The 26,218-nt window shown below is 41.9% G+C and overlaps 1 protein-coding gene across 5 annotated transcripts in view; it reads left to right on the top strand.

Moving 5' to 3' along the window:
* The first annotated feature begins 53 nt into the window (after window positions 1-53).
* The window catches only part of Spire1 (spire type actin nucleation factor 1), a 132,901-nt gene continuing 106,736 nt past the window's right edge, over window positions 54-26,218 (top strand). For 2 of the 5 annotated variants that reach the window (XM_048806731.1, XM_015506026.2), the window contains exons 1-2: window positions 63-306; window positions 21,103-21,137. In XM_048806731.1, the coding sequence (XP_048662688.1) occupies window positions 219-306; window positions 21,103-21,137 (123 nt within the window). In that variant the 5' untranslated portion in view covers window positions 63-218. Of the gene's footprint in view, window positions 307-21,102; window positions 21,138-26,218 lie in introns of all 5 variants that reach the window. The other 3 variants (XM_048806730.1, XM_048806727.1, XM_015506027.2) reach the window with 3 other exon arrangements.

A 26,218-nucleotide genomic window follows, 5' to 3' on the forward strand; every position in this document is an offset into this window, starting at 1 on the left:
CCCGCGCCCTGCGGCCCCGCGCAGAAGGCGGTCCGCACGCACCGGCCCTCGGTGACCGCGCGCGGTGGTTACCGAGCCGCAGAGGTCTCTGCCGGGGAGGAGGCTGCGGTGTGGAGAGACACTCAGGACTGCAGGGCTCCTGGAAGCCGCGGACGTGGTTTGCCGGTGTTGGGTTTTGCCGAGATGACAAACAGGCTCCTCAGTAAAGACTTGACTGAATGTTGAGGGCAGAGGGGAAACGGGTTGGTCACCCATTGTCTAGTGTCAACCAACCTGCACCTACTGGGGACCAAGAGGAGGTTGGCGGTATGTTTCTCCTGCCAGTTTTTATCTAATTCCGTTTTTTGAGAGGCAGGTCTATTAAAACATGGGAAAACAACCCACCTTCGACTTTGAGAAAGTTGATGGAAATGTCAAAATGCTTAACGTGAAAGATGTAATTCAGAATTAGTCTGTAAAAATGGCATTCAGTGAAAATCCTTTTCTAAATTAAAAACATTCAAGATTATAGTTATTCTTTTAGTCCTACCAGAGCATTTCTTTCTGTGTATGTGTGTGTGTGTTAAACCCATTTTTATTTATTTAAAGTCAGCTTCTAATTTTTTAAACTGATTTGTCCTCCAATTGCACATATTTTTGAGGTACCATGCGATGTATCCACACGCACATACATTGTGTTATTTAAAGCCAGCCTTTTTGAAGATTCTTTTGAGATTATATTTCAGATTTTCTGGATCTGATGCATCTGTTGTGTCTGGACTTGGACTCAGTTGTAAATACTACCTGCATTAATACTACTGTATTAAGATGGAATGAAAAGATACCTTTTTGAAAGGATAGTGAAGCTGTGCCTTGGTACTTAGCTGTTTTCTAGAAGTGGTGAGCAGCCTGCTTTTAGAAGCAGCCTTGGTGCTTTCCAGAGAGAAAAACCCTGGTTTTGAATAGTCTGTCTCCTGAACTTACTCCAAAGAGAGTACTCCAGCTGCCAAAGACTGACAGGTTCTTTTTGTTGTAGTTAGAACTTTCCTTATATGACATGCATGATTTTAGACATCCTAGTGTAGTCTCAGTGTAATGCACTGCGGAGAGAATAGTGAGCAGAAATGGCATGGGTGTGCAACTGTCCTCTTCCTCCCTTCCTTCTGCATGTGACCTCTGCTGTCAGCTGTGGAGAGAACCTGATCAATGTTGATGAAGTCATGAGCATTTCAGGCCCTGTTAAAAATGTTTAGGAAGTTCATTATAAAATCTTATTGATATTAACTTATTTTCTCAGGATTTACAAGTGGCTGCATGACTGTGCAAGACATAGTGTCTTTGAATATTTAATCATGATTCTTAGAAGTGATGAGTAATTTGGCACTGGGCATACTTGTGTAAGTTCTATTTTTAAGGAAAAATTGTATTTATACAACATCCATTGTAAGAAGCATTTTTCCTCTTGTATTTAGTGTGATTATATGTGGTTAATAATCAGCATTGTTTACATTTTCAAATGTCATACATTGAGTTATTTTCTAAATGGAGGCTTAGGGAGTCCATCTACTTGCTGAAAGTCATACTGGGAATTCTGAATTAAATCCAAGTCTTTTTGACCTCTACTCTTTGTAGTACTGTCGAATGACAGATTTGGTTTGATTCCTTTCCTTTGTAGCTGAATGACCTTGAATAAGTTCCTTAACCCTCTTGTGTCCAGCCTTCTGTATAAAAGCATAATACATGTCTTTTTTTTTTTCTTTTCCCCCATCCAGGAAAGGTTTAAGTGAAATAATATATCTGAAGTGCCTGACACTTTTTTACCCTATCCCCTGATCCTTTCATACCACAACAGTGCCTGTAGTTAAGCTGTTTTTTATTTCTACTCAGAATTGAAACACATGTCTAAGGGCTATTTTTCTTTTTGGTGCTAGGCAGGTGCTCTACCACTGAGCTACACCCCCAACCCCTAGGCAAGGGTTTCTCAGCTGAATAGTTATTTTTGGCTGAATAGTTCTTTCTGTGGAGGCCTCTTGTGCAGCATCATGGGTTTCTACCACTGGATGCCAGTAAGCCCTATTTGTGACAATAAAAATCCTACAGACATTGCCAACTATTTCCTGAGGACAAAATTATCCCCTGTTGAAGGTTGCAGATGTGCCCAGGAGTATGTTCATGTGTAGCAGTGGATACTGGTGGTAGTCCTTAGGTGAGCACACCTTTCAGTTTGCTGAGCTGAACGAATGGTGGCATTGCTTCTTGCTGCCGCTGGTATCATCCCAGTTAGCCCCATCAGAAGAAAGAGAACCTCATAAGCTTTACCACCTTGTTTGGGGGCTTAATGTAATAATTGACTTTAGTTCTGTTTTACTTTTTTTTGTGGTGCTGGAGATTCAACATATGGCCTCAGGCATACTAGGCAAGGGCTCAACCACTGTGCTTCACTCCTAGATCAGTTCTTTAAAGAGAGTGATCCTCCCTCAGCATTGAGGGAGTTTGGTTCCAGATCCCCTGCAAATACCCAAATCCTTGGACTGGCATGGTGCTTGCATGTGACTTTAGCACATCTTCTATAAATTACTTTTGATACTTAGCATTATGTGGCAACCCACAGATACTGAGGGCTGACTCTGCAGATCCATCCCAGAACAGTCCCATTTAGCTTGGATAAAACAAATAGGAGTACATTATAGGAGAAATAGAAAATGATGAAAATTGTCCAAGGCATAGAAATGAGACACACTGGAAGGAAGAACAAGTGATCTTATTTAGCATTCAGATATATCTCAGAGCCACGCTTGGGTCGTCATAAACGCAGTATGGTATAAAACTGAGGGAGATAAGGAAAAGGGAAATTGTGAGCTAGGATTGTAAAACCAGCAGTGTTTTATGAAGTGTTTCTGTGATGACAGGAGGCTAGATTGCCTGGAATCAGGAGGTTTATGATTCTTCTTAGGTAGTTTATGTAACATTCTTATATTCCCCAATGTTCAAGCAGTTGTGCTCATCAGACCTTATTGTGGGGAGAGTTTCTTAGGTGCAGAGTGATGAAGTTTTCATTTTCACATGCTGACAGTCAAGGACCTAAGGATATGGGTTCTGGGTGCTCACGAGGAAACCTAACTGGCACTTAGAGTTCACTTTGGTATGTTTAGGAAGTAGTAACTGATGAAATTGAGGTAATATTCTAGATCTTAAAAGATTAAAACATTTGTTTTTCTGGAATGCCACAAAGATTTACTAATAGCATAATATTAGAAATTAGAATCATGCATGGGCTGTCAGCCTTCAGGACTTAAACACATTAAACGACAGCAGTCATTTATTTAAAAATTTTATTTCACTTTTTTAAATATGCCTTTAGTTTTGGTTGTGTAAAGAACATTTTAAAAATTATGGTCACATCTTGGTTTTAAATATCCTTAAGGTTAGTAATAGGTTTTCCTGGGAGGAACAATGAAGGCTGTGTGCACACTAATAAAGACATCCCTTGAGAATGGTTTCTTGGTGTAGGGAACATTCAGGCTTTGTTTGGGATTTGAAAAGAGGATATGATCAGTCAGCTTCTCGGCAAGGTTCTTGCTAATTTATTGGTGAGAATGGTGTTGGAATAATATCCCGTTGGATTTTAAAGAGAAAATATTTGTGGAGAAAGTGGATGTAATGAAAACATGTTTAAAAACATTTTTGTCCACTCTTGTTTTATTTCTTGTGTGATTACATCCTGGCCATTAAATGAAAAGAATATAGGAGGTATGTGTGTGAGTCCAGGGCAGGTGTTGGGGGTTAATGGTGAGATTAAGGGCTGGTAAATGCCTGATCGGTTACAGGAATAGGTAAGACTCATCTTCTGTATGGTATGTTCAGATCTGTCAGTTTAATTCCCTCTAACATATATTCAGTGGGTTTCTACTATGTGCAAGCAGTGTTCTAGTTTTCATGGGTTATTTAAACATAAAAAGTTGTAGTCATTGAACAGGAGAAAATAAAACCTAAACAGAGTGGTAAATTTACCATGAAGTTAAATGAGACCTTAAACTCCAAGCCCCTTTATTTACCCAGGCCCCTCCCAGTTCATTTGCAAAACTAAATCATGATCAGATAAGATCAAAGTCACTCTCAGTGTCACCTTCCAACATACTTCCACTTGTGTGGTCACGTGCGCTTTGGGGAGAGATTCTGAAAGAGCACATGATTTCTGTCTTTTTTTCTGTCTCATGCAAAGGGAAACAAAGAATTTATATTCAGGTGTTGGTGCTTCAATAAGTTGGGGGTCTGTCAAGAAAGCATTAGTCTCCCTATAAGTTTTGACTGAATGAGAGCAATCATTGATCTGCCAAGGGTCACGTGTTGGTTGGTGAGAGCCCTGGGTGAGCTCAACTGTAAGGTCACAGGTTCTGCAGGCAGCAGTTCCCATCCCTTTTCCTTAGGGGCGTCATGAGGCTCTCTGTAGTTCCACTTGCTTCTTGTTGTCCAAGTGGAACACAAGAAAAGGGTCTCTTTCAAGTATTTAAAAGGATGAGGGAAATACAGTTTGTTACCTGTCCCCCCAAAAAACAACGTCGACAACAGCAACAACAACAATTTTATTTTGGACAGAATTTTAAGTTTACAGAAAAGTTACAGTGATAATTCAGAGAATTCCATGTGCCCCTCACCCACTTCCTGTGGTGCTAGCATCTTACATCCTCGAGGCACCTCTGTCAGAACTGCATGAAGGCCAGCAGTGGTATACTACTGTTTCCCTGAGCTCCTTACGTGCCTTGGGTTCCCCCCAAGTTTTCTGCCTCTTTCCTCTGTAGAAATCCTGCCCAGGATGCTGTCCTGCAGTTAGTCGTACTGCTTGTTCTGTTTTGGTCTGTGACAGTTTCCTGGTGAAGTGTCCCTCCATTTGGGAGTGTCTAGACTGGGGTGCTGGAAGATAATTCCAGAGGAGAAGGGCTCTTCTCAGGTGGTGCTGGGGCCTGGAACGTCATACGTTATGTTAACCTTGACACTTAGTTAAGCAAGTTTTTTCCCGGGTTTCTCTGCCAAGTTATTGTTTTCACCTTTTCTGTGCTCTTGTTTAGAAATGGGATGCTAAGTCCAGCCTCATTCAGAAAGAGGGCCAGGTGAGATTGTCCCCTTCCCCCATTTACTTATTGATCCGGTCACCTATTTTCATCAGTCTGGATTCCCACATATTTTGTACTTTGGTCATTATCCATTTATACTCTTTTGCTGCTCAGATAGTTCTAGCTGTTGCCACTGTGGCTCTCCTTTGGGGTGGCCACTGGCCTTTTACCCTTCAGCCATCCTTTTTGGTGGCACACATCCTTGCTTTTTGGCACTGCAGGGTGTTTTGAGTCTCATGTTGTGTATTTCCTGCCCAGCACCTGGCATTGGCTGAACCTCTAAGGAGCTGTGGTTCCTTGGCTGGGAACAGGTGGACCCCAAAAGCTGAGCCCCAGCTATGCTTGCTGCTGCTCTAGTTTAGTTTTTGTTTTAATGTAGGAGAATTGCAGTGTTAGCTTCGTTCCTTTTGGTGCTCATACTGCTAGATTTGGGGTTTCTTGCTGGTGTTCTGCTTCTGCTGGAAGCCACTGTCCTTTCCTTTGCTCAGCAGGTGTTTACTGGATACCACAGAACCAGGCTGAGTAGGGAGGGTGACAGCAGGGTGTGTGTCAGAGGGAGAAATGCCTGGGAGCTGAAGCCAGAGAAGCCTTTGCTGGGATGTTGAAATAGACTCCTGGCGCTCAGGGAAGGCTGCCTGAGTGTAGTGGGCAAGCATTCATTGACTGAGGTGTGCAAATGGTCAAGAAATGGTTTGGGAAATCTCAAGGTCATTGGCCTCCCTCTTTCAAGCAGCTGTGGAGACTGGACTGATGGTGTCCCTAAAACAGTAGCATAACCATCTAAGTGATAGCCAGTCAGCCACATTTGAAATGGTTCCCTGTTTGCAAATGTGTGCTTTCATTAGGGCTCTCAAGTGCAATGTGTAGGTACAATACACTCCTTGTGGTGTGCAGATCTGCTCATGGAACATCTTACACAAACAAAAGAGACGAAAACAGTGTGGTCAGGCACAGCGTTGGCTGAGTATTTCAGATTGCTAGCTGGGATCATATTTACTTTAGGAATGTGAAAAACACTGATACATAGCATATAAAGTGATGCAAGTTAGTTGGGAAAGGTCACAATATTTTCTCCAGTGCTAATTCTGTGTGGTTACTTTGGTGGCACAGCCAGGCAGGGTTTGCTTTTTCCTGCTTTGACTCCACTGGGGCCACCTGATGCAGCCTTTACTGCTCGCAAGCCAGTGCCCCCCTGGCTGGCGTCCTGTGCGTTCTCAAGTGTGTGAAGGGAGGATGTTCCCTGACCCCTTGCTTGTTTTGCTGCTGGCATTATTCTCATTCAAATTCCTCACCAGATTTTTAACCAGTTCAAGTGCATTTCATCGTATAGTTTGAATCATCTAGTTGAGCAGGTGGTGGGCTGATAACCAAGTGCTATAAGGATCTCTTAACAGACTTTTTTTGTTGGTGTGCATGTTGTATATATTTGAAGATAAATAATTGGCCACTTCTAACTAAAAAACATTTTTTTTTCACATTTCTTACTCAGAACTTATTTCTTGGGCTTCTTGGGCTTTTTCCCTGCAATTTTTTTGAAAAATAAATACATAAATATAGGGAAGTGCCCAAGTCATTAGTAATAAACCATGTAAATACCAACCCAGTAAGAACCACACTCAGCATACAAAACAGGACCAGACCAGACCAGACCAAATCAGAGCAAGAAAGAGGACAACACCAGTCACCCAGAGCCCTCAGCTCAGCTAATCATTGTCTTAGTTTTTGTCACCAGAGATTGGATTTGCTTGATTCAGAATCTTACATTGTGCGTTTGTCTGCTTTTTGAAAATCTTTTTCTTTTGTTTGGTGCTGGGGATGGAACCGAGGACCTGGCCTGCTTGGCATGGACTGCATCACCAAGCAGTACTCCCAATTGGTCTGGCTTTTTTTTTTGTGTGTGTGTGTAGTGCTGGGGTTGAACTCAGGGCCTTACACATGTGAGGCAAGCCCTCTACCAACTAAGCTACATCTCCCCAGCCCCTCTGTGTGACTTCTTTTAATCAACTTTGCATTCATAACTTACATTATTTGTTGCATAGTATTCAACTATATGACAATACCTGAATTGTTGTATCCATTCTGCTGTTGACGTGCATTATGAATAGTTTGGAATTTTTTAGCTGTTTCAAGCACTGCTGTAAACACTGCTGAATTACTAATATTTGGCTTTAAGAAAAATCTGCCCTTATTTGTTTTCTATTTGTCCCACCTGCTCTGTATACATTTTCTCATTCTCTTTATGAATATTTTTAAAAATTATTAAAATTTTCTTCTTCATTGTAATATTCCATTTTTTTCTTGTAGTTGCCTTACAACATGCATTATTGACTTATTAAATCTCACATAAATTGTTGTATTACTTTCTGTGTAATGCAAAGACGTTAGAGAACATTAACTCTGTATTTTAGTTAATATATTTAATTAATTAATTTGTTTGTTTATTTTGGTATTGAGGATTAAACCCAGGAGTGCTTAACCACTGAGATACATTCCCAGTACCCCCCTTTTTAAAAATATTTTGAAATAGGGTCTTGCTAAGTTTGCTTAGGACCTCGCTAAGTTGCTTGAACTTGCGATCCTCCTGCTCCAGCCTCCTGAGCCCCTGGGTTTATAGGTGTGAGCCACCGTGCCCAACAGTTCATATATTTTAAATGCTAAAAGACAGTATTTTAACACAATATAATATTCATTAGATTGTTTTACAAAAAGTCAACTCAGTCCTTCCAGGAAATTTGCAACTTCAAAACTATTTTCGAAGTACTACTAAAACATCATCTTTCTCAATGTCCGCAGGAGATTGGTTCCAGTACTATCCCCAGTACCAAAATCCACGAATGCTCAAGTCTCATATGTAAAATGGTGAAATATTTATATAACCTGTGTGTACATCTCTGTATAGTTTGAATCATCTCTGTATGATTTATAATTCCCAGTATAACATATATGCTATGTAAATAGTTATATTGTTCAAGGAATAGTGATGGGGTGGGAGTGTGTGTGTGTTTAGTATAGGCACAATGTTTTTGTATCCACAATTGGTCAAATCCACTAATGTGAACTTGGGCTGACTATATTTGCTCTTTTTCTTGGATTAGTGTATCTAATTCTGGGTCTATTTGTCCCACTGAGGAACTCCTTTTAGTATTTCCTTTAGAGCAGGCCCTGTCATTGTTGAATTCACTGTTTTTGTTGGTCTGAAGACATCTCAGTTTTGTCTTATGCTTTAAAAATACTTTTGTTCTAATTTTATTTATTTATTTATTTTTGGTAGTGGGGATTGAACCCAGAGGTACTTTACCCCAAGCCCTTTTTAATTTTAATTGCTAGGTTGCTTAGAGCCTTGCTAAGTTGTTGAGGCTGGCTTTGAACTTGTAATCCTCCTGCCTCAGCCTCCTAAGCTGCTGGGATGACAGGCATGTGCCACTGTTCCTGGCCTTTCGTCAATATTTTTAAAGCAAATTTATTTAAAATGTCACACAATGTAAAGTGCACAAGTCCTACATGATGAGTTTTGCAGCATGAATAGATACATGTAGCCTTGGAAAACGTGTAGCCGGAACAGCACTGCTAGCATCAGGGTGGCCTACCTGTGTCTGGTCATGGCCGTTGTGCCTGCTTGCCTTGTGAGCTCTGTCTACTGATGAGCTTATACAGAACCCACAGTGTGTATGGTTTTACGTCTTTTTTTTTTTCCTAGCCTTTGTGAGGTTGAACCTTGTTTCAATTCATTTGTTCGTATTTTAGTGTGACATTCCAATGCGTGACTGTACTGTTCCCATCTCATTCTACCTGGACTCTGGGTTTCAGAGACCCATTTATTAGATACTGTGATACTGCTATAAACATTATGAACATATCTTTTGGTATACGTGTAGCATTTGTGTCAAATATTTAAATGTGCAGTGGTTAGTTCACGGTGGGTGTTCAACATTAATAGATATTGTATTTTTTTTTTTTTAAGAGAGAGTGAGAGACAGAGAGACAGAGAGAGAGAATTTTTTAATATTTATTTTTTAGTTCTTGGCGGACACAACATCTTTGTATGTGGTGCTGAGGATCGAACCCGGGCCGCACGCATGCCAGGCGAGCGCGCTACCGCTTGAGCCACATCTCCAGCCCAATAGATATTGTATTTTTGCCAAAAGTTTTCCAATGTGATTTTTAAACACAACCTTTAAAAAAAAAAAAAACCAGTCTAGGACATCAGTATAAATTTTATGTGACTAAGGTTATTAATAATGTATATTTCAAAGTAGCTAAAAGAAGGGCTGGGAATGTAGCTCAGTGGTAGAGCACTTGCCTAGCAGTGTTGGATTCAGTGCCTCTTACTCCTCTACCCTCCTACACCCTAAAATCAAAATAGGTAAAGGAGAGGATTTTAAGAATTCTTTTTTTTTTTTTTTTTGGTACCAGGGATGTTTAACCACTGAACCACATCCTCGTCCTTTTTTATTTTTTATTTAGAGACAGGGTCTTGCTAAGTTGCTTAAAGCCTTGCTAAGTTGCTGAGGCTGGCCTTGAACTTGTGATACTCTTGCCTCAGCCTCCTGAGCTGCTCAGAATACAGATGTGTGCCATTGTGCCTGGCAAGAATTCTTACTGCAAAGAAATAACTATTTGAGCTGTTAGATATGCTGGGTACTCTGATGTGATCATTCCACAATATATACATGTTAAAGTATCACTTTATACCCCATAGCTATATATACAATTATTATTTGTCTATTTGAAGTAAAGCTGAAGTACTGGGGATGTAGCTTAACGGTAGAATGATTGCTCAGTGTGCATGAGTACCTGGGTTTGATCCACTACAGAGAGGGGGAGAAGGGAGAGAATGTGAGAGGGAGATATTAGTGTCATATGTGGATAGGTTTTATTCCTAATAATATCAGCACTTCATGGCCTATGTTTAGCTTATGAAAACTGACCCTTAGGTTATATTGATTTTTTTTTTTAAGTAGAACTATTTTTTTTTTTTAAGTAGAACTCATTTCCCATTTTCTTCACCCTCCCCAATATAATTAGAAGCCAAATTCTTATTTAATATCTTAATACCTTTTGTTTCTGAGAAATAAAGCTAGGTTATTATATTTGACAGGTATGGTAGAGTGCCATTAACAATCCCCATAGGGCCTGGCACGGTGGTGCATATTGGTAATTCCAGCTTGAGAGGCTGAGGCAGGAGGATCACAAGTTCAAAGCCAGACTCAGCAACTGAGGCCCTGAGCAGCTTAGTGAGACCCTGTCTTTAAGTAAAATATAAAAAAGGCTGGGGATGTGCCCCAGTGGTTAGGTGCCCCTGGGTTCAATCCCTTGTACCAAAAAACAAAAAACAACAACAAAAAAATAACAATCTCCATAAGTTGCCTGGTCATGGACATGGCCTGTCTTCCTGGATATTTACTCAGAATGCTATGTCAGAGGAATCCCTGTTACATGACTTTATTTGCTAATTTCAGTAATATCTGAGTGCCTTCTGAGTGAACTGTCCCCCAGGTGGAAGATAGAATGAGGGGTGCAGTACACCCATTCCTAGATGAAGCTTGTAGCTGCATTGACACCTGGAGTACAGTACAGCGACCTCAGAATTTCAGAGACCTGTAGAACCTGTGAACCCAGAGCAGGGCAACTGGCTGCCTGTGACACCTGGCTGGTGTCAGAAGAGGTTTTGTTCCTGGACAAGGTAAAGGAGGAGCAGTAGGTAAAAGGAAGGCCTGGGAGGCAGATGCATTGGGGTCGAAAGGTTGGAGGTGTAATGGGAGACAGTGTGCCACCCACCAGAGTGGTGAGTGCCCAGTGTGCTGCCCCACTTCCCCTGGGAACCCTCACTGCAGTGCTGCTAAATCCGTGAACAGCCTGCGTTCTCACAGGGTGCTTCAGGCTGCCCCTACCAGTGATTTGGACTTGGCATGGAGGTTAAACCTGTTTGTCCTCTCTGGTGGGCGTTCACTGTGCCTGGGGCAGGGATGTGTGTGGGAGAGCATGCTGGCTGGACTCTGGCTACCCAGGAATGGGCACCAGAGAGGCCAAGAAGGACCGGTAGGGAGGGGAAGCAGGAGGGTGACATGGAGGGCTTTGTAGAGGGGCTCTTGACGGGGTGAGGCTCGGGCCCAAGATGCTAGTGGCCCTCCACGCTGTCTTTAGATCCTGATTGCTCTGAGTTGCAGAACCACTTAGGGGCACAAGGGCTGCTCAGACCAGAGGATGGAGGGCTGACCAGGGGAACTGGAGCAGGGCGAGGCTCTTGAGTTCCTGATGTGTGGGTGAGAAAGAGGCAGGAATCTTCAGATTCCTGGTCTCCCTTCCTGGGTGTTGTGGAGGCAGGAGGGCAGATCAGGGAGGGAAGAAGATGACTTGGGCTTCATGGAAGTTCAGTTGGCTGGGGAAATACTTTTCCTATGGAGTCATGTCAATTCTCCTGTCTTTGGTTCTTCCCGGTACTTGTACATCAACTATGTAATATCGTGTGGTGACATGGAAAGAACATGAGACTTGGCTACAAAAGATGTGGTTTTGATTCTTGGCTCTGATGCTTACTGCTTAGTTGTGACCTCAGGCAAGCCATGTAACCTTTGGCTTTCTAATTTTTTCTTATTTTTAATCTATAAAATGGAAGTAATATTCAGTTAGCTTTTTTTGTGTGTGCTGAGGATTGAACCCAGGGGTGCTCTACCACTGAGTTTCACCCCCAGACCTTTATATATATATATTTTATTTTGAGACAGGATCTCTCCAAATTGCCTAGACTGGCCTTGAACTTGTGATAATCCTGCCTTAGTTTCCAGAGTCATTGGGATTACAGGCGTGCACTACCATACCTGGCTGTTCAGCTCTTCTTACAAAATTGTTTTGAGAATCAAATGAATATGTGTGAGGACATTTCGTCAGCTCATACATTCTGCACAAATATATTGTTACTGAACTATTATTACCCTTTGTGAAAAGATGAGTATTTTAAGATTCTTTGATTCAAGATTGATAAGAAATTCTGAAACAATATCAGATATAATTTTTGGAGGTCCATAGAATGATTCTTGAGGTTGAAAAAAATCTGAAACTGTAGGTATTCATATTTGTTTTAGGGCTGTACTAGGTTTTAGAATAGATCATAAGGACTGGGGATTTCGTTGGAGAATACTAGAAAAAGGTAATTAGCATTTGAGAACCATTTATAGTTTTACCTGCTTTCCATGTGTATATTCTTGTTTTTCCTGTTCTTTACTACTTTTTAACTCATTGTATATTTACTTCATAATTAATTTAGCTTTTTAAAACCTTTTGGGGAGTGAAAGAGAGCTTATTTCCATTAATAATAAAAATAATGTAAATACAGCATTTCCCTTGAACTCTCGGAACAAATTTTACATAAGATCTGTAAGAGAAGATAGCTTAGACAAAGTGAAACATTTGGATGATTCTTTGCTTGGTGTGTTAAAATTTAATTTTGATGGGAAATTGTCATAATAGTTGCTCCCAAACTCATGTTTTCCTTTTAGTTAATGTCATTTTGTTCTGTTTGTACTTAAAGATCCTGGGCAGGGAATGCAGCTCAGTGGTAAGGCACCTGTGCCCAAGGCCCTGGGGTTCAATCCCTAGCACCCAAACAAACAAAAACTTAGTATTTTACTCACAAGTATAATAAAAAGCAAAGCTTTTTTTTTTTTTTTTTACTCTCTCCCCCTCCTCTTTCTCTCTCTCCATGTGTGTCTGTGTTTATAAATATTTATATGAATGAAAATTTAAATAGATAAAAATGTTTTCCTTAGTAGGTTTGTGTATGTGTGTGTAGGGGGGCAGTGCTGGGGATGGAACCCAGGGCCTCTTTCATGCTGGGCAAGTGCTGTACCACTGAGTCACCCTCCCCCTGTCCCTACCTAGGTTTTTTTTTGTAGTTTAAATCAGATATACTCAAATCTTGATAGGGATGAGTAATAAAGAGGTAAATGGATATGGATGGATGGTAGAGTTGTGATCTATCTAAGGGGAGATAGGGCCAGCAAGATAGAAGTACTTGAGCTGCCTGGCAGGGCCCTTCCTGACTGGAAGATCTCTTGCATGGTCCTGGGTCACAGTGGGGAGGAGATCCTAAGGATGTGCAAGGATGTATGGAAGGGACACAGGACCTTCACTGACAGGAGCCCTGGACATTTGGAAGGCAGTGGTGATTCTGCCCGGGAGTCCCCTCCCAGTTCTTGTTCTTGAAGGAAGTGATATAGTGCTGTTGTCTTAAGTGTATTTTTAAATTTCATGAAATTTAAGCAATCTTTTAATTAATATTGCTAGGGAAAATTTAAGTGTTTACAAAAAGTATCACAGGTTCCGTTATCTCTGTGCTCTATGGAGGAGTGTCAGTTCTGTGGCCCCAGGGCTGATCTCCTGCCTTCCTGTGCCCAGGCTGCACCTCCCACCTGCCACCTGCCCGCAGAGGTCTTCTGAAGATCGAGTTCTACACAGCCATGACTGGCTGGCTGCAGCTGGCAGCAGAGGCAAAACCTATTTTCTCTGGTAACTTTTGGTGTTGCCACATTACATAAAACAGACAAGGTGATATTTGAGCTATGTTGAGAAAACCTCTGCTGAAACTGAAGTAATCATTTTTCAGGGGAAAAAACTTGACATTTAATGATATTTATGATGTTTGTTCTATGAGAGAATATTAAGGTTGTTGAATAGAAAGAGAAAAACAACACTGATAATTAAGAACTCTTGTTTTGAAAAGTTAAATTTCTAATATTTTGTCATGGAACTGCTTGGGGAGCTGTGGGACACATTTCCTCCTAGATTGGGGTGGTGGAGGCAAGGAGACCTAATGAGCAAGGGACAGAATCGGTGTGTTGGTCCTCCACAGTGCTCAGCCTCTGTGGGAACTGCTTTCTCATCTGGGCCCCAAGCTGCCGCCTGTAGCCATAGCAAAGACTCAGTAAGTGGTGTGTGCTGGAGAAACAATGGTGGGTTTTAATCCTTGGCATTGGGTCCAGGACTAACCTCTGGTCCCTGGGAGGTGACCAGCAATAATAAAAAAGCAAGGCTTTCATTTTTTTTAAGATAAGAAATTTAGTTATGAAGCATAGGATGCATAGTATAGACTGTCTTGAGAAAATAAAGCAGGCTTATGTCACCTTTGCCACTAATCTGACTTTTTTATCCAAAAAGTTGAAGCTGAAGGTCCTAGAGCCTGCCCCAGGGCAGAGCCTGCCCCAGGGCAGAGCCTGCAGATGGCAGTTATTTCATCCCAAAGGAGAGTCCAGTTCTGGGCAGTGCCTGTGTGTGAATAGATGGCTGAACACTTGTTCCCTGAGTGGCATTAAAATTAGAGGTTATGGCTGGGCGCAGTGGCACATGCCTGTAATCCCAGCAGCTCGGCAGGCTGAGGTGGGGGGATTGAGAATTCAAAGCCAGCCTCAGCAACAGTGAGGTGCTAAGCAACTCAGTGAGACCTCTCTCTAAATAACATACAAAAAATAGGGTTGGGGATGTGGCTCAGTAGTTGAGTACCCCTGAGTTCAGTCCCTGGGACCAAACAACAACAACAACAACAAAAAAAAAACAATTAGAAGTTATGCTCCTGACCAGGATCTTGGAGTCGAAATCTGTTGGATAAGAGCAACAGTGTAGGCATCACGTCTGTGCATGTCTATAATGGTTTAAATTGGTAAGATTGTGCTCCAGATCCTTGAAAATGTTGATTAAATGTGTCGTACTCATTGATTATTTAAAGGATTCCTCTGTCCTCTCAAGTGGGTATGAAGCTTAAACATGGCTTTTTTTCTTTTCTTTTGCCCATAGTTATGAGTCACGACCAAGGAATAGTAAGCCAAAGCAATACTTTGCAAATTTTGCTTCTGATATTCCCAGACTTCCCCCATGCTGGTCCTTTGCCTCCCTTTTAGGCACTATTGATTCCTGTTCTTCCCTTTATTAAGTGAGGAGAGAGATCAGCTGCTGGTTGGTCTCAGTTCTTTGACCTCTAAGGAGTCATTTTATTCTTCGAGCTTGAGCCTCCTCCGCTGTAACAGGAGGGCTTTACACCTCTCTTCTCATGTCTGGTCTTCAGATCAGAGTGCAGCCTGTGTTTGAGCTCTCTAAGACAAGTGTGAACTGATTGTATTGAGATATTTCGCTGGTAATAATTTTGTCTCCTAGCTTTTAAAAGGTTACTATTGGGGTTTGAATGGCATGTAATTTTAGAAATGTCCAGGGAAGTTTGGACGGATACTTCTTATCCTTTTAAATGCATCTTTGGTAGAGGTGTTCAGAACAGTTCCACTGTTTGTAGCATTTACCTTAAGGTGGGGATCTTTGTAAAAATAATTGTCAGAGCATCTACATGAAGTTATCAACTAAAGCTGTTCAGTGTAAGGACATGGAAGAAATCTTCGTAACCAGAATCACTCTTAGGGTGCTGTCAGTTTTGGAAGAAGTACTTGCAAGGTAGGATAAGACCCCTGGGGTGTGCACAAGCTGGATAGCCAGGAAGAAGTCAAGGTGGAGACAGTGAAAAGGTGAGGGAAAGCAGAGATGGAGAATGACTGCAGCTCCTTGCCAGCCCCCGTCTTCGGAGGTGTCAGTGATTTTTTCACGCCCAGGCTAGTAATGCAGCATGCACAGATGTAGGAGACTCTTGGACCTTAAAGAAATTGGGCGGGGACTGGGTCTATGACTCAGTGGTATAGCGTGTGCCTAGCATATGGGAGGTGTTGGGCTCAATCCTTAGCACCACATAAACAAAACAAATGCATTGTTCCATCCACAACTTAAAAAAAGTTAATAATAAACTGGGTGGTCTTTGTACTTAGGGCCCAGGCATGGTGAGGGTTTAAGTTGTACCGGATCTTTGGGAGGTCAGGTAGCCTGTTGACGCACAGCTAGTGTGGAAGAGAAGGATATTTTTGAGTTAACTCCTTAAGTTTAGGAAGCAGCCCACCTGGATCACACCTAAAAAGTGTGACGCTGAGGCCTCACGCTGCCACCTGCATCCTGTGTGCCATGTGGGGGCTGTGTCTGACTTCTCACCCAGGGTGTTCTCTCTAGGGTTGGTACAGTGTGCATGGTTTCCTGGGATTGGGTTTGTAATGAAGAGGGAATGTCCTTTTGCTTTGATGGTCCATGTCTTGGTTTTCTGTAAAAAATGACCATAAACTTCATGGCTTCAAAACAACATAAAATTGTTATCTTACAGTTCTGGCAGTCAGAAGTCTGAAAATAAGAGCCCAAATCTAGGCGTCGGCAGGCTGTTCCCTCTGGGGGCTCCAGGGAGACTGCATCCTTCCTTTTTCAGCTTCTGAAGGCCTCCTGCGTGTTCCCTTGGTCCCCTTCCTCTCTGCTCCCGTCTGCCCTTCCCCTCTGATTCTGAGCCTGCTGCCTTCTCCCCTGGTGACCCTCCAGTTGGATGCCTTTGGGCCATCTTGGAACACATTGGAGCGGCTCCCTCCGTGTAGGGTCCTGCAGGAATATCCTCTTGTGCTTAAGTCGCGGCTTAATGCCCTGTGCCGCCCATGTGGGCCTATGGCCCACTCCTCTCCTCTCCTCCTGACCCTCTGTGCTCCCCACAGACTGCTGTCTTCTGCTTTTTCCTGTAGCCTGCAGTCAGTTCTGCTCAGCTTCGAGGTCTTTGTTTAAACAGCATCTTCTCAAGGAGTCTTACCTGGCCACCCTGAGTGGAGTCATTTCTCTTGTTCTTTCTCTCCCTTTTGTGTCCTTAATAGCAGTTATCACCAGTTGTGATTATTTTGCTTGATTGGTTTTCTTCCCATTCTCTTTTTTGGTCTGTGTTATTAAATGTAGACACTATGGGACGAGGCCCGTGTCCGGCTTGTTCACTCCACATCATCAGTGCTAATGATCATCAGGAGCACTTAATATGTGTTCAGTCAGTGGAGGTACCTCCTAGGTTCATCATGATAAAGCACACTCGTTCGAATGGTCAGATGGACCTGAACATTGTCCAGTGTGGTCACAAAGGAAGAGATTTGAGAATAATTCAGAGAAGTATCTATTTGTTTAAAAGTTTAGGAATTCTGTGTCTCTGGGGGTATAGTTTGCCCTGTGCTTACTCAATGGTTTGTGTGTGGCATTGTGATCGCTCAGCCAGGCAGGAGGCTTCTGCTCCAGGTGTGATCACTCAGCCAGGTGGGAGGCTTCTGCTCCAGAGCTCCTGACTCCAAAGTACTGTTTGGCCATATGAAAACTTGGGGATCTTTTTCTGAAATACTGCCAGAAAAAGTTTGTGTCAGAGTTGTGTGGTTCATGGGAATCTGGCTGCACTGAGGGAAGTGGATGGGGTGCTGAGCTGTGATCTTAATGCCATGCCCCGTGGCCTGCTGCGCCTCCTCGGAAGTGACGTGTGCAGAATTGCTGACTGCAGCCACCTGAGTGTCAGCACTGAAGACTCAAGATGCCTGCTAGATGGGGCTGTGGTAGAGCTCTTGCCTGGAACATGTGAGGCACTACCTTCAATCCCCAGACTACATAAAAATCAATAAACAAAATAAAGGTATTGTGTCCATCTATAGCTTAAAAAAAATTTAAGAAAAAAAGCCTGCTAGAGTGGTGTTGTCTGGTGAGTTCTTATACCAGGACTGGTGTGCTGCTACTATTTTTTTTTTTTTTTTGGTAAATATTTTTTAGTTGTAGATGGACACAATAACCTTTTTATTTTATTTATTTATTTTTATGTGGTGCTGAGGTCTGACCCCAGTGCCTTACATGTGCTAGGCAAGTGCTCTACCACAGAGCCACAACCCCAGCCCTCTGTGTGCTGCTTAAAACCATTACCTATCATTTTATATTGAGATGCAGGGTGTTCCGTTTCCTGGATCATGAGGGGCTCATCCAGGAAAACTTCAGAACAGAATGTGTCTTCTAGATGAGTTAAAAAGAAGAGTTTAAAACACGGCCCTGCCCATTCCTGTTGAGAAACATTGAGCTAAACTTCTGGCTTCCTTTGCAAATATCCCTCTGCTTAGTGTGTAAGTGCTTCTTGACAATTTGGAAATATTTTGAAAACTTAATATTTAAATTCAGATTTTGTTTTAGCATTTATTTTTTAATTGTAGTTGGACACAATACCTTTGTTTATTTATTTTTACGTGGTGTTGAGGATTGAACCCAGGGCCTTGATGTGCTAGTCGGGTGCTCTGCCGCTGAGCCCCAGACCCTTACTTCAGATATTTGATTTTATGTTGTCACACAGTTAATCTGTCCTTCTAAACTCAGCCTACTTCATATTTAATTGAAAGATCTGCTTCACTGTGTTTATAATCTCGCTACTTGGGAAGGCCTTCTATCAGTGTATACAACTGGAAGTGCCATAGGTGACCTCGTATGATTTCTGGGTTCTGGAGGGATCCTTATTCTGGTTCTATACAACAGTGCCCGGTCCTTGAAGAAAGGTGCAAAAATGGTCAAGTGAAAATCCCTTGGTGCTAGACTGGAGGTTTCCAGCCTGGGTGGTGTGTGAGAGTGGCGGTTTCTCCATCTCCCCCCCTCTCTCCCCGCCAGCACAGCATCCCTGCGATCCCCTCCTCGTCCCACCAGCTCTAGGAAGTGGGAATGGAGGACTGGGGTAAGACAGCCCCACCAGCACACAGGCGATCGGGAGCCTGGCGGTCCTCCTGGCCTGCCACCCACTCTGTGTCATCACATGCCAGTCATTTGACTCTGCAGCCTCTCGGGTTACTCATCTACGAAATGAGTGGATTAAGCAAGACCATTTCCAAGGTCCTAAGCTCTGATGTCATGTGATTGGGGTTTTCTGACTCCTGGGTCAGCATCTGGGCGAGGATTTGGTGGCAGACTGGTGTAGGCGGTCAGGCCCTGCATACTTGGGATGTTGTCACATTCTCTGGGGGGATTCACCAGCTCACCCTGGATAACCAGGAACAGTTACAATCTCTCACAAGAATTCTTGGTGCTCTTATAGAAAGGCATTTTCAGTTTTGTAAACAGGTTTTGGAAAGAATCCTATTACAAATAATCAAATGCCCTTTTGACATTATCATTCTTTAAGCACTTTGTTATGTTCAGGTGCAAGATGTTTTAGGCTCATTTGGCCATTTCCCTGTCCTGGCCTAGAGTTGGCCAGCTCCCGAGGGGTCCTGGTCCAATGAAGGGGAATGGGCATAGGTGTGCCCTTGCAGAATGGGTGCCTGGAAAGCGTGGGTGTGGAATTGAGAAATGACTCTAGTTCTAGTCACCCACAGAGTTCTTCCCCTCCTTACCACATAGTCTTGTGTTTTCCTTCCCTCACAGAATGGTCCTCCCACCACCAGTGTATCTGTCTACTCATTTGCTCAGTGCTCACAGTTTTTACCAGCAAGACCACTACCAAAAAAATTACAGATTTCTTTGTAATTCTCTTTACTTTAAGAATCTATCCTACTGAAGCCACACATCCATGTGCATACTCTTGGAGGTTACTCTGTTCTCTCTTATAGTGTGGGGTGGCCCCCTCCCCTGGTGCAGAATAGGCCTTAGGAAATGTTTGCAAAGAACCAGTCTGCCCCCTTTTTTGGGCTGCCTCTGATCAACAGCACTTTCCTGCTTTCATTACCACTTTTGTAGGAGTTTAGTAAAACTAATCTATCCAAAGCATTAATGGTTTGAACAGATAGTTGTATGTGAATATAGACATAAATAAAGTCTGTAACGATATGCAGAATCACATCCTAATAATTTTATATAACAGATTAAAAAACAGTCATCTTTAGCAAGCCCTCCTATATAAAAACCTCATCTATTTAGCTCATTATATATATTCACATAGTCTTTAATTACTCATTGCTTATATATATGTTTTAATTGGCAAGACCCGAGGTCCCTTGTTATCTGACCTCAGCTGCAGCTGGTGTTTTTACATTAGGGTCATTAGGTGGTGGGAATCGTGGCTCCCCTTCAGTTTTCGTCTAGAACTGGGTGGCCTACAAAACCATTGCTCATGATTTTCCTTTAGTGGTGTCATCATAGACTCTCAGGCGTAGGAAGTTATTAAACCTGAAGAAAGGAAAGCCCCAAGACAGATGGGGCCATCACTGTGGAGCTGGCTGGGTGAGGGGGGGGGTGAGGAGTGGGGTTAGCGGGGGACATGTGGGAGGAGGGAGAGCAGCGCTGCCCGCCCGCCCGATGACAGGTGAGCTCAGGAGGATGAAGCCTGAACCACTGAATTCCCAGGGCCCACATGGAGCACATGGAGGTGTTGTCTGTTCTTGTCGACACTACTTAATGCAAGGTTCTCCTTTAAAGCAGCTGCTTTTATTTTTTATTTTATTTTTTTTAAAGAGAGAGAGAGAATTTTTTGATATTTATTTTTTAGTTTTCGGCGGACACAACATCTTTGTTTGTAAAAGCGTTTTCGCCACCCACATTGACAGAAATGTATGGCCACACATGTTCCTTGGCTTATGTCTCTGAGGTGACGAATGACACTATGTTGGTACAGCCAGGTCCTGTTCAATTCTGGTCATCCTTCAGGTGGTCTTCTATTGAAAGAATTACTAAATTCATGATGTGCCATCTAATCACATATTAAAGAAGAAAAGCCACATGTGTTAAAGAAAACTTGAATTTGAAACGTTTCTGCTTGCATTGAAATGATCACTGTACCTTTAAAATGGAAATATATTAGGGGGAAAGCCCAAGAATCTTTAAAGTTTTCTTAAGGTATATTTAAAATGTCTTTAAAATATTTTAAGATATTTTAAAAAGAAAGTAGGACTTTAAAAGCATTTTTATTTTCTTTTGATTAACTCGTATGAATGCATATTAAGTATGTGTGTGTTTTAGATCATTCTACAATTAAGCATATTCTTCTATCTTTTTCTTTATTATTTTCGCATGGGCCCATTTAGGCTTAAATATCTGAGCAAGACCTAGAAAATTGGTCACTCTAGCACTTTTTATTTGCATAGATATTTTTATAGGTATAATAAAGTCATGGTCATAGTAACTCATATATTCGTCAATGATTAAAAAAATCCAAAATCCTTGAAAGTAACTTTTCTCATTTTTATTACAGGTAAAATGGGAAATTCACGTTGTACAGAAACAGAGGTAAGAGACACTCAAGTATTTTGAGTAAAGCAACTTGGCTGTCCTGTTTTTACTTAGTGCTGACCATATCACTGCTGTTCTTGGTTTCTCTTAAGAATATATTGGGAACGGCTATAAACTGTTTATACTGAAGGATGAAAAGTGAGGAGAAATTAGTTACCTTGTCTACATGTTTGTAATGTCAAGGTGTATTATAAAGAGTGACTTAATCATAGTTTAAAATTGTTTCTGTAATAGTATTTGTGGGATTGAGTTAAGATCAAGATCTCTGAATAAAAATTAAGTCCAATTTATTTATTTTTTAATAACCCAGCCTAGTGTGTTGTGATCAAAACATCACTTAGATGTGTTGGACTCTGTGAGGCTTCCTGAGTGTAGGAAAAAAAATAGGGACTCAGAAACAGTGTTCTAGAAAGAAGAATAAGGAATCAAATGTTGTGTTGTTCACACAAGTAGCCTTATTATTTTTTAATAATTTAAATAACTTGGTTCAGAACTGTGGTTGTGAAGTTTGAGGCATTTCTGTGTGTCCCTGAGGTGCCAGGGCTGCACTGTGTGACTCTCTTTCTGCTCTCATGGAGTGGGGCGTCGGGTTCTTGTTCATGATGATGCCTGAATAAAGGATTTGGGAAATTGTATTTCTGATGCCTCTACATTCTGATGTAGGTTTTAATAAATTTTAACTTTAGTGAAATTCAAGCTTCCCAAGGGATTATATTATGTAATAAAAAGCAAAAATGATTTTTGTATTTTCTGTTCAACTTTGAAATAACTTGAGATAATTTTTCAAATTAGTTCTAAAAATAGGTCACTTAGTATTTTTATATTGCTAGGGTTTTGAGGCACTATTCAGGGGGCATCAAGGAGTAGGACTGGACTGGAGTCAGAATGGAGGTTTTATCTGTGGTTTCTGGGTGTGCATCTTTCTAGGAGTACAATTTTGAGCAAGTGTTTTTTTTGTTTTTTTTTTTCTCTCAGAACTTTGTCTCTCTTACCTGTAAAGCATTAATGACAATCCCTAGTGACTTCCTAGCGTTGTGGAACTTAAGAGAGATCATCGCCTTATGTGAGCAGATGTTTCCCAAACTTGAAGGCTCTGTCACAGTGAAGACCAGGGAGTTTCTGGCACTTGCCTACACTTGGTGATGTGGTGTGGCCATGTGTACAAGGCCCCATCCTTGGACAGAACCAGCTGGCTGTAGCGTTGCTGCCTCTGCACAGGATGGCTCACTCCTCCTATTTCCTGACTGGTAAATTAGGTCACCAGAAGGAATGAGCCTAAGCAGAATTTTTAAAATAACTGTTGAGGGAAGAGGGCAAATTATAGGAAAATGGAAAGTTCAATCTGGTTTAAAAAGTAGGTTCTGGGTAAAGTAGGTGACAGTTCCCTCTGGAGAGGAGATTGGGATGGTGGATGGTTGCTTATATTGTTTGAGTTTTTTAAAGAAAAATAAATGCCTCTATGTATTACTTTTTAGTAATTAAAATACTAACAGGGAGGGGCAGTGAGGCTGTAGGAACTACACTTTTAAGAAGTTTTGGGACCTGAGAGGAGATGTTCTTGGGTTGTTTTGTGGTTAGGGAAGATGTGCCTTTGGGGGGAGGGGAGAATGTGAGACTGACTTCCAGGTGGAGCCTGATTACCTGTTGAAGCAGCCCCCAGGGTGGATGAGAGGGGCAGTGGTGGGAGCAGGACCACAGGGTCCCTGAGACCCTTTCTGGGGATCTGCAAGGTTAAGACCATTTTCAGAGTACTTTCGGACGTTATTTGCCTTTTGTCTTCATCCTCCAGAGTGTGCCATGGGCTTTCAATGACTGATTCTGGGTAGCCGTGATGGCTAGACTGACTGCAGGAGCCAGCCCGAGGTCTGCTGCCTGTTATGAGCCCAGCATCAGAGTGTTTTGCAAAATGTGGAACAGTATAGCCCTTCTTGATTTTTTTGGAAAATATTTTTTTAAATGAAAGCGTATTTATATTAATATGTTATGGGGTTTAAATGAACTAATGATATTCTTAAAATTTCTTTATTTCAAACACAGTAAATGTTAGATTGTAGCCCACATAAACAGAAACTCTCTGGAGTCTTTGGTGATTTTTTTTAGAGTATAAAGGTCTCCTAAAACCAAAAGGTTTGACAGCTGCTGGGTAATGTGCCCTTGCAGAAGCTCTTTCTCTGAGGAACAGGATGAGGGAACCCTCTGCAGGCCCTGGAGAGCCAGGACACCCCTTGCAGATTCTGGCCAGTGGCCTCTGTAGAGAGGAGACAGGCTTGGGCACTGCGGGGCCCTCGGGGCTCCTGAGTAGTTTTCTAGTGAGGACAGAGGTTTGAAGCCCCTGTGCTTGGCAGGCTTGCTGTGTGGACAGTGGCTAGGGCTTGTGCAGATGGTGGCTGGGGCTTCAGGGTGTGCCCCCACCTTGGGATTCTTCCTGGTGGTGAGCTGAGGGCAGAGCCCTGCCCGGCCTGGCCAAGGAGTGCAGCTTGTGATTGCTATTATGCAACGAGGTTTTCTGGAGGGAGCCGAAGGTCCTGCTTCTTGAGCAGCCCGCTGGTGAAAAAGGAGGCCCTGTATCTTTCTGGGGCTTCAGTACCCTCATCAAGACAGCATAGTTGAAATGGACACTAATTTCAAGTGTTCAAGTGTGTTTATTTTAGTGGTTTTTGTGGTACATAAAAATGTTAGTAATTGTTTCCTAGTTTTACTCATAATTCTCTTTTTAATATGACTATGCAGGCATTCAGTTAACAAGTTCTTTTGCCTTAAGATTAGCTAATGTTTATTGCAGTCAAGAATTTTGCCACATTTGTCACGGTTTGGATTTTTTTTTTTTTTTTTTGGCAATGCTGGGGATGGAACCTCAACTTTGCATGTGCTCAGTAGGGCTCTGCCACTGAGCCTCACCCCAGCCCACTGGAAGGATGTTTCCAGTGTACTGCATTATGCTCTCATGTTCCTGTATTTGAACTTGTGAAGGGAAATCTTTCATGTGACTTCTTCTTAAGGATCTACTTCCTTTTTAAAAATTTTTAATAGGCAATTTTTCCATACTTTTTCCCCCATCCCCCCATTTTTATGCACAGTGAAATTCACTCCTTTTAGTTTTACAGTGTTGCAAATGCATTCATTTGTTGACACCACCCTCCCCCCCCCAGTGCCCTCNTATATTAGAATAGTAAACTGAGACTTTTTTTTTTTTTTTTTTTTTTTTTTTTAAGTTTTCTGGATTTCATTACATTCCTGTCTTCCATTAACTACCACTAATTATGTAGCATTCAGAGGCCTTTCCCTTTAATAGGAAAGAAGGTTAAATGAATAACTAGAACAACCCTGCTGTTCCCCTGGCAGATTAGCTATATTTTAAGTGGAATATGTTAATGTATTACATAAAGTTAGATTAACTTTTATCATTACTGTAGTCTTTTTTTTTTTTTTTTTTTAAAGAGAGAGAGAGAGATAATTTTTGATATTTTATTTTTAGTTTTTGGCAGACACAACATCTTTGTATGTGGTGCTGAGGATCGAACCCGGGCCGCACACATGCCAGGCGAGTGCGCTACCTCTTGAGCCACATCCCCAGCCCATTTACTGTAGTCTTGATAGAGCTGATTTAAGTGAACTTTCAGTAGAAATTATTTTAATTTGTATCATAGCAGAAAAATTTAAACTTTACTGAAGGAAACTATTTTAAAAAATTATACTTATATCTTTAAAGTAGAGTTCATATATACTGTGCATAAGTATTTATTTTGCTTTATCTGTAGTGTGGACATCTGTATTGTGCTGGTAATTAGGGCCCCGAGGAGAACAGTGCGTGGTCTGCGTCTCCTCACCCTGTGTGTACCCTGACCAGGGACGGCTAAACCTAACCAACCTGTGAGGCTGTAGTGCTGTCCGCGGACCTTCAATCCACAAGTTGGGTGGGTACAGAGTTTGCACAATGGTCTGCTTCTGAATTACTCAAGAATGATTAAAAAACTGTCCTATATATTAGAATCTCCTGGGAAGTTGGACCTAGAATTGGTCTGCTTTGGGGAAAACCCAGATATCTTGGAAATGAGCCAAGAAATACATTAGAGTTAGTGTCTTGGACTTACTCTATTTTGGTTGTGGATAGTTTTTTTTTTTTTAGGTGTAGATGGACACAACACAATGCCTTTATTTTTATGTGGTGCAGGGAGGATCGAACCCGGGTCCCGCCCGTGCTAGGTGAGCGCTCTACTGCTGAGCCACAATCCTAGCCCTGGTTGTGGATAGTTTTTAACCCAAATTGGACTATATGATTTTTTGTTTGTTTGTTTCCTGAGCAGCCTAGAGGTGGTACGTGGAGGTTGCTGTGATGCAGAATATGATGTTTTAAAATGTTCACTTTGTCTCTGGCTCAACCTGCCCATTGCACTCTGGCCTCCATACATATTGTTTCTTTTGACATGGTACCACCCTTAGTTAATTTTATAAGCAACTGAAAAATCTAACTTGAGAGAAGTGTATGATATTTTTTGTAAAAGTATTTGCATGTGTATACAACTTGAGTTGTATTTGAATGAGGCTGTTTCCTTTGACCCTCCCCCTTTTTTTTGGTGGTACCAGGGATTGAACCCAGGGGCACTTAACCACTGAGCTGCATCCCTGGGCCTTTTTTTTTTTTTTATTTAGAGACAGGGTCTCTATAGTTACTTAGGGACTTGCTGATTTGCTGAGGCTGGCTTTGAACTTGCAATCTTCCTGCTTCAGCCTCCCAAGCCACTGAGGTTATAGGTGTGGGCCACCATGACTGGCATACTGTGTGACTGTTAAAATAGCATTTGATACAAAATAATTGGAATAGCTAGCAGAAACAAATGGAGAAATGCTCTCAAGTCTACCCTTTTTAGCACAAGGCTTTGTCTGTCTTAAACTTAAGTTGAACAGTTGATAAATGGAATTAGACCACAACAAGTTAAAATGGTGATATGCCACCAAAAGGATGAAAAGAATAAGCTCTGGGAACTCCTGGTAACAACATCACATCCTCCCTCCTCCTTGGTCCACAGGCTAAAAGGAGTGGGAAGGAATGCTCACATTCTACTTCCTACCCCCTCCCC

Source organism: Marmota marmota, unplaced genomic scaffold, assembly GCF_001458135.2.
Source record: "Marmota marmota marmota unplaced genomic scaffold, marMar, whole genome shotgun sequence".
NCBI classification, from domain to species: Eukaryota; Metazoa; Chordata; class Mammalia; order Rodentia; family Sciuridae; genus Marmota; species Marmota marmota.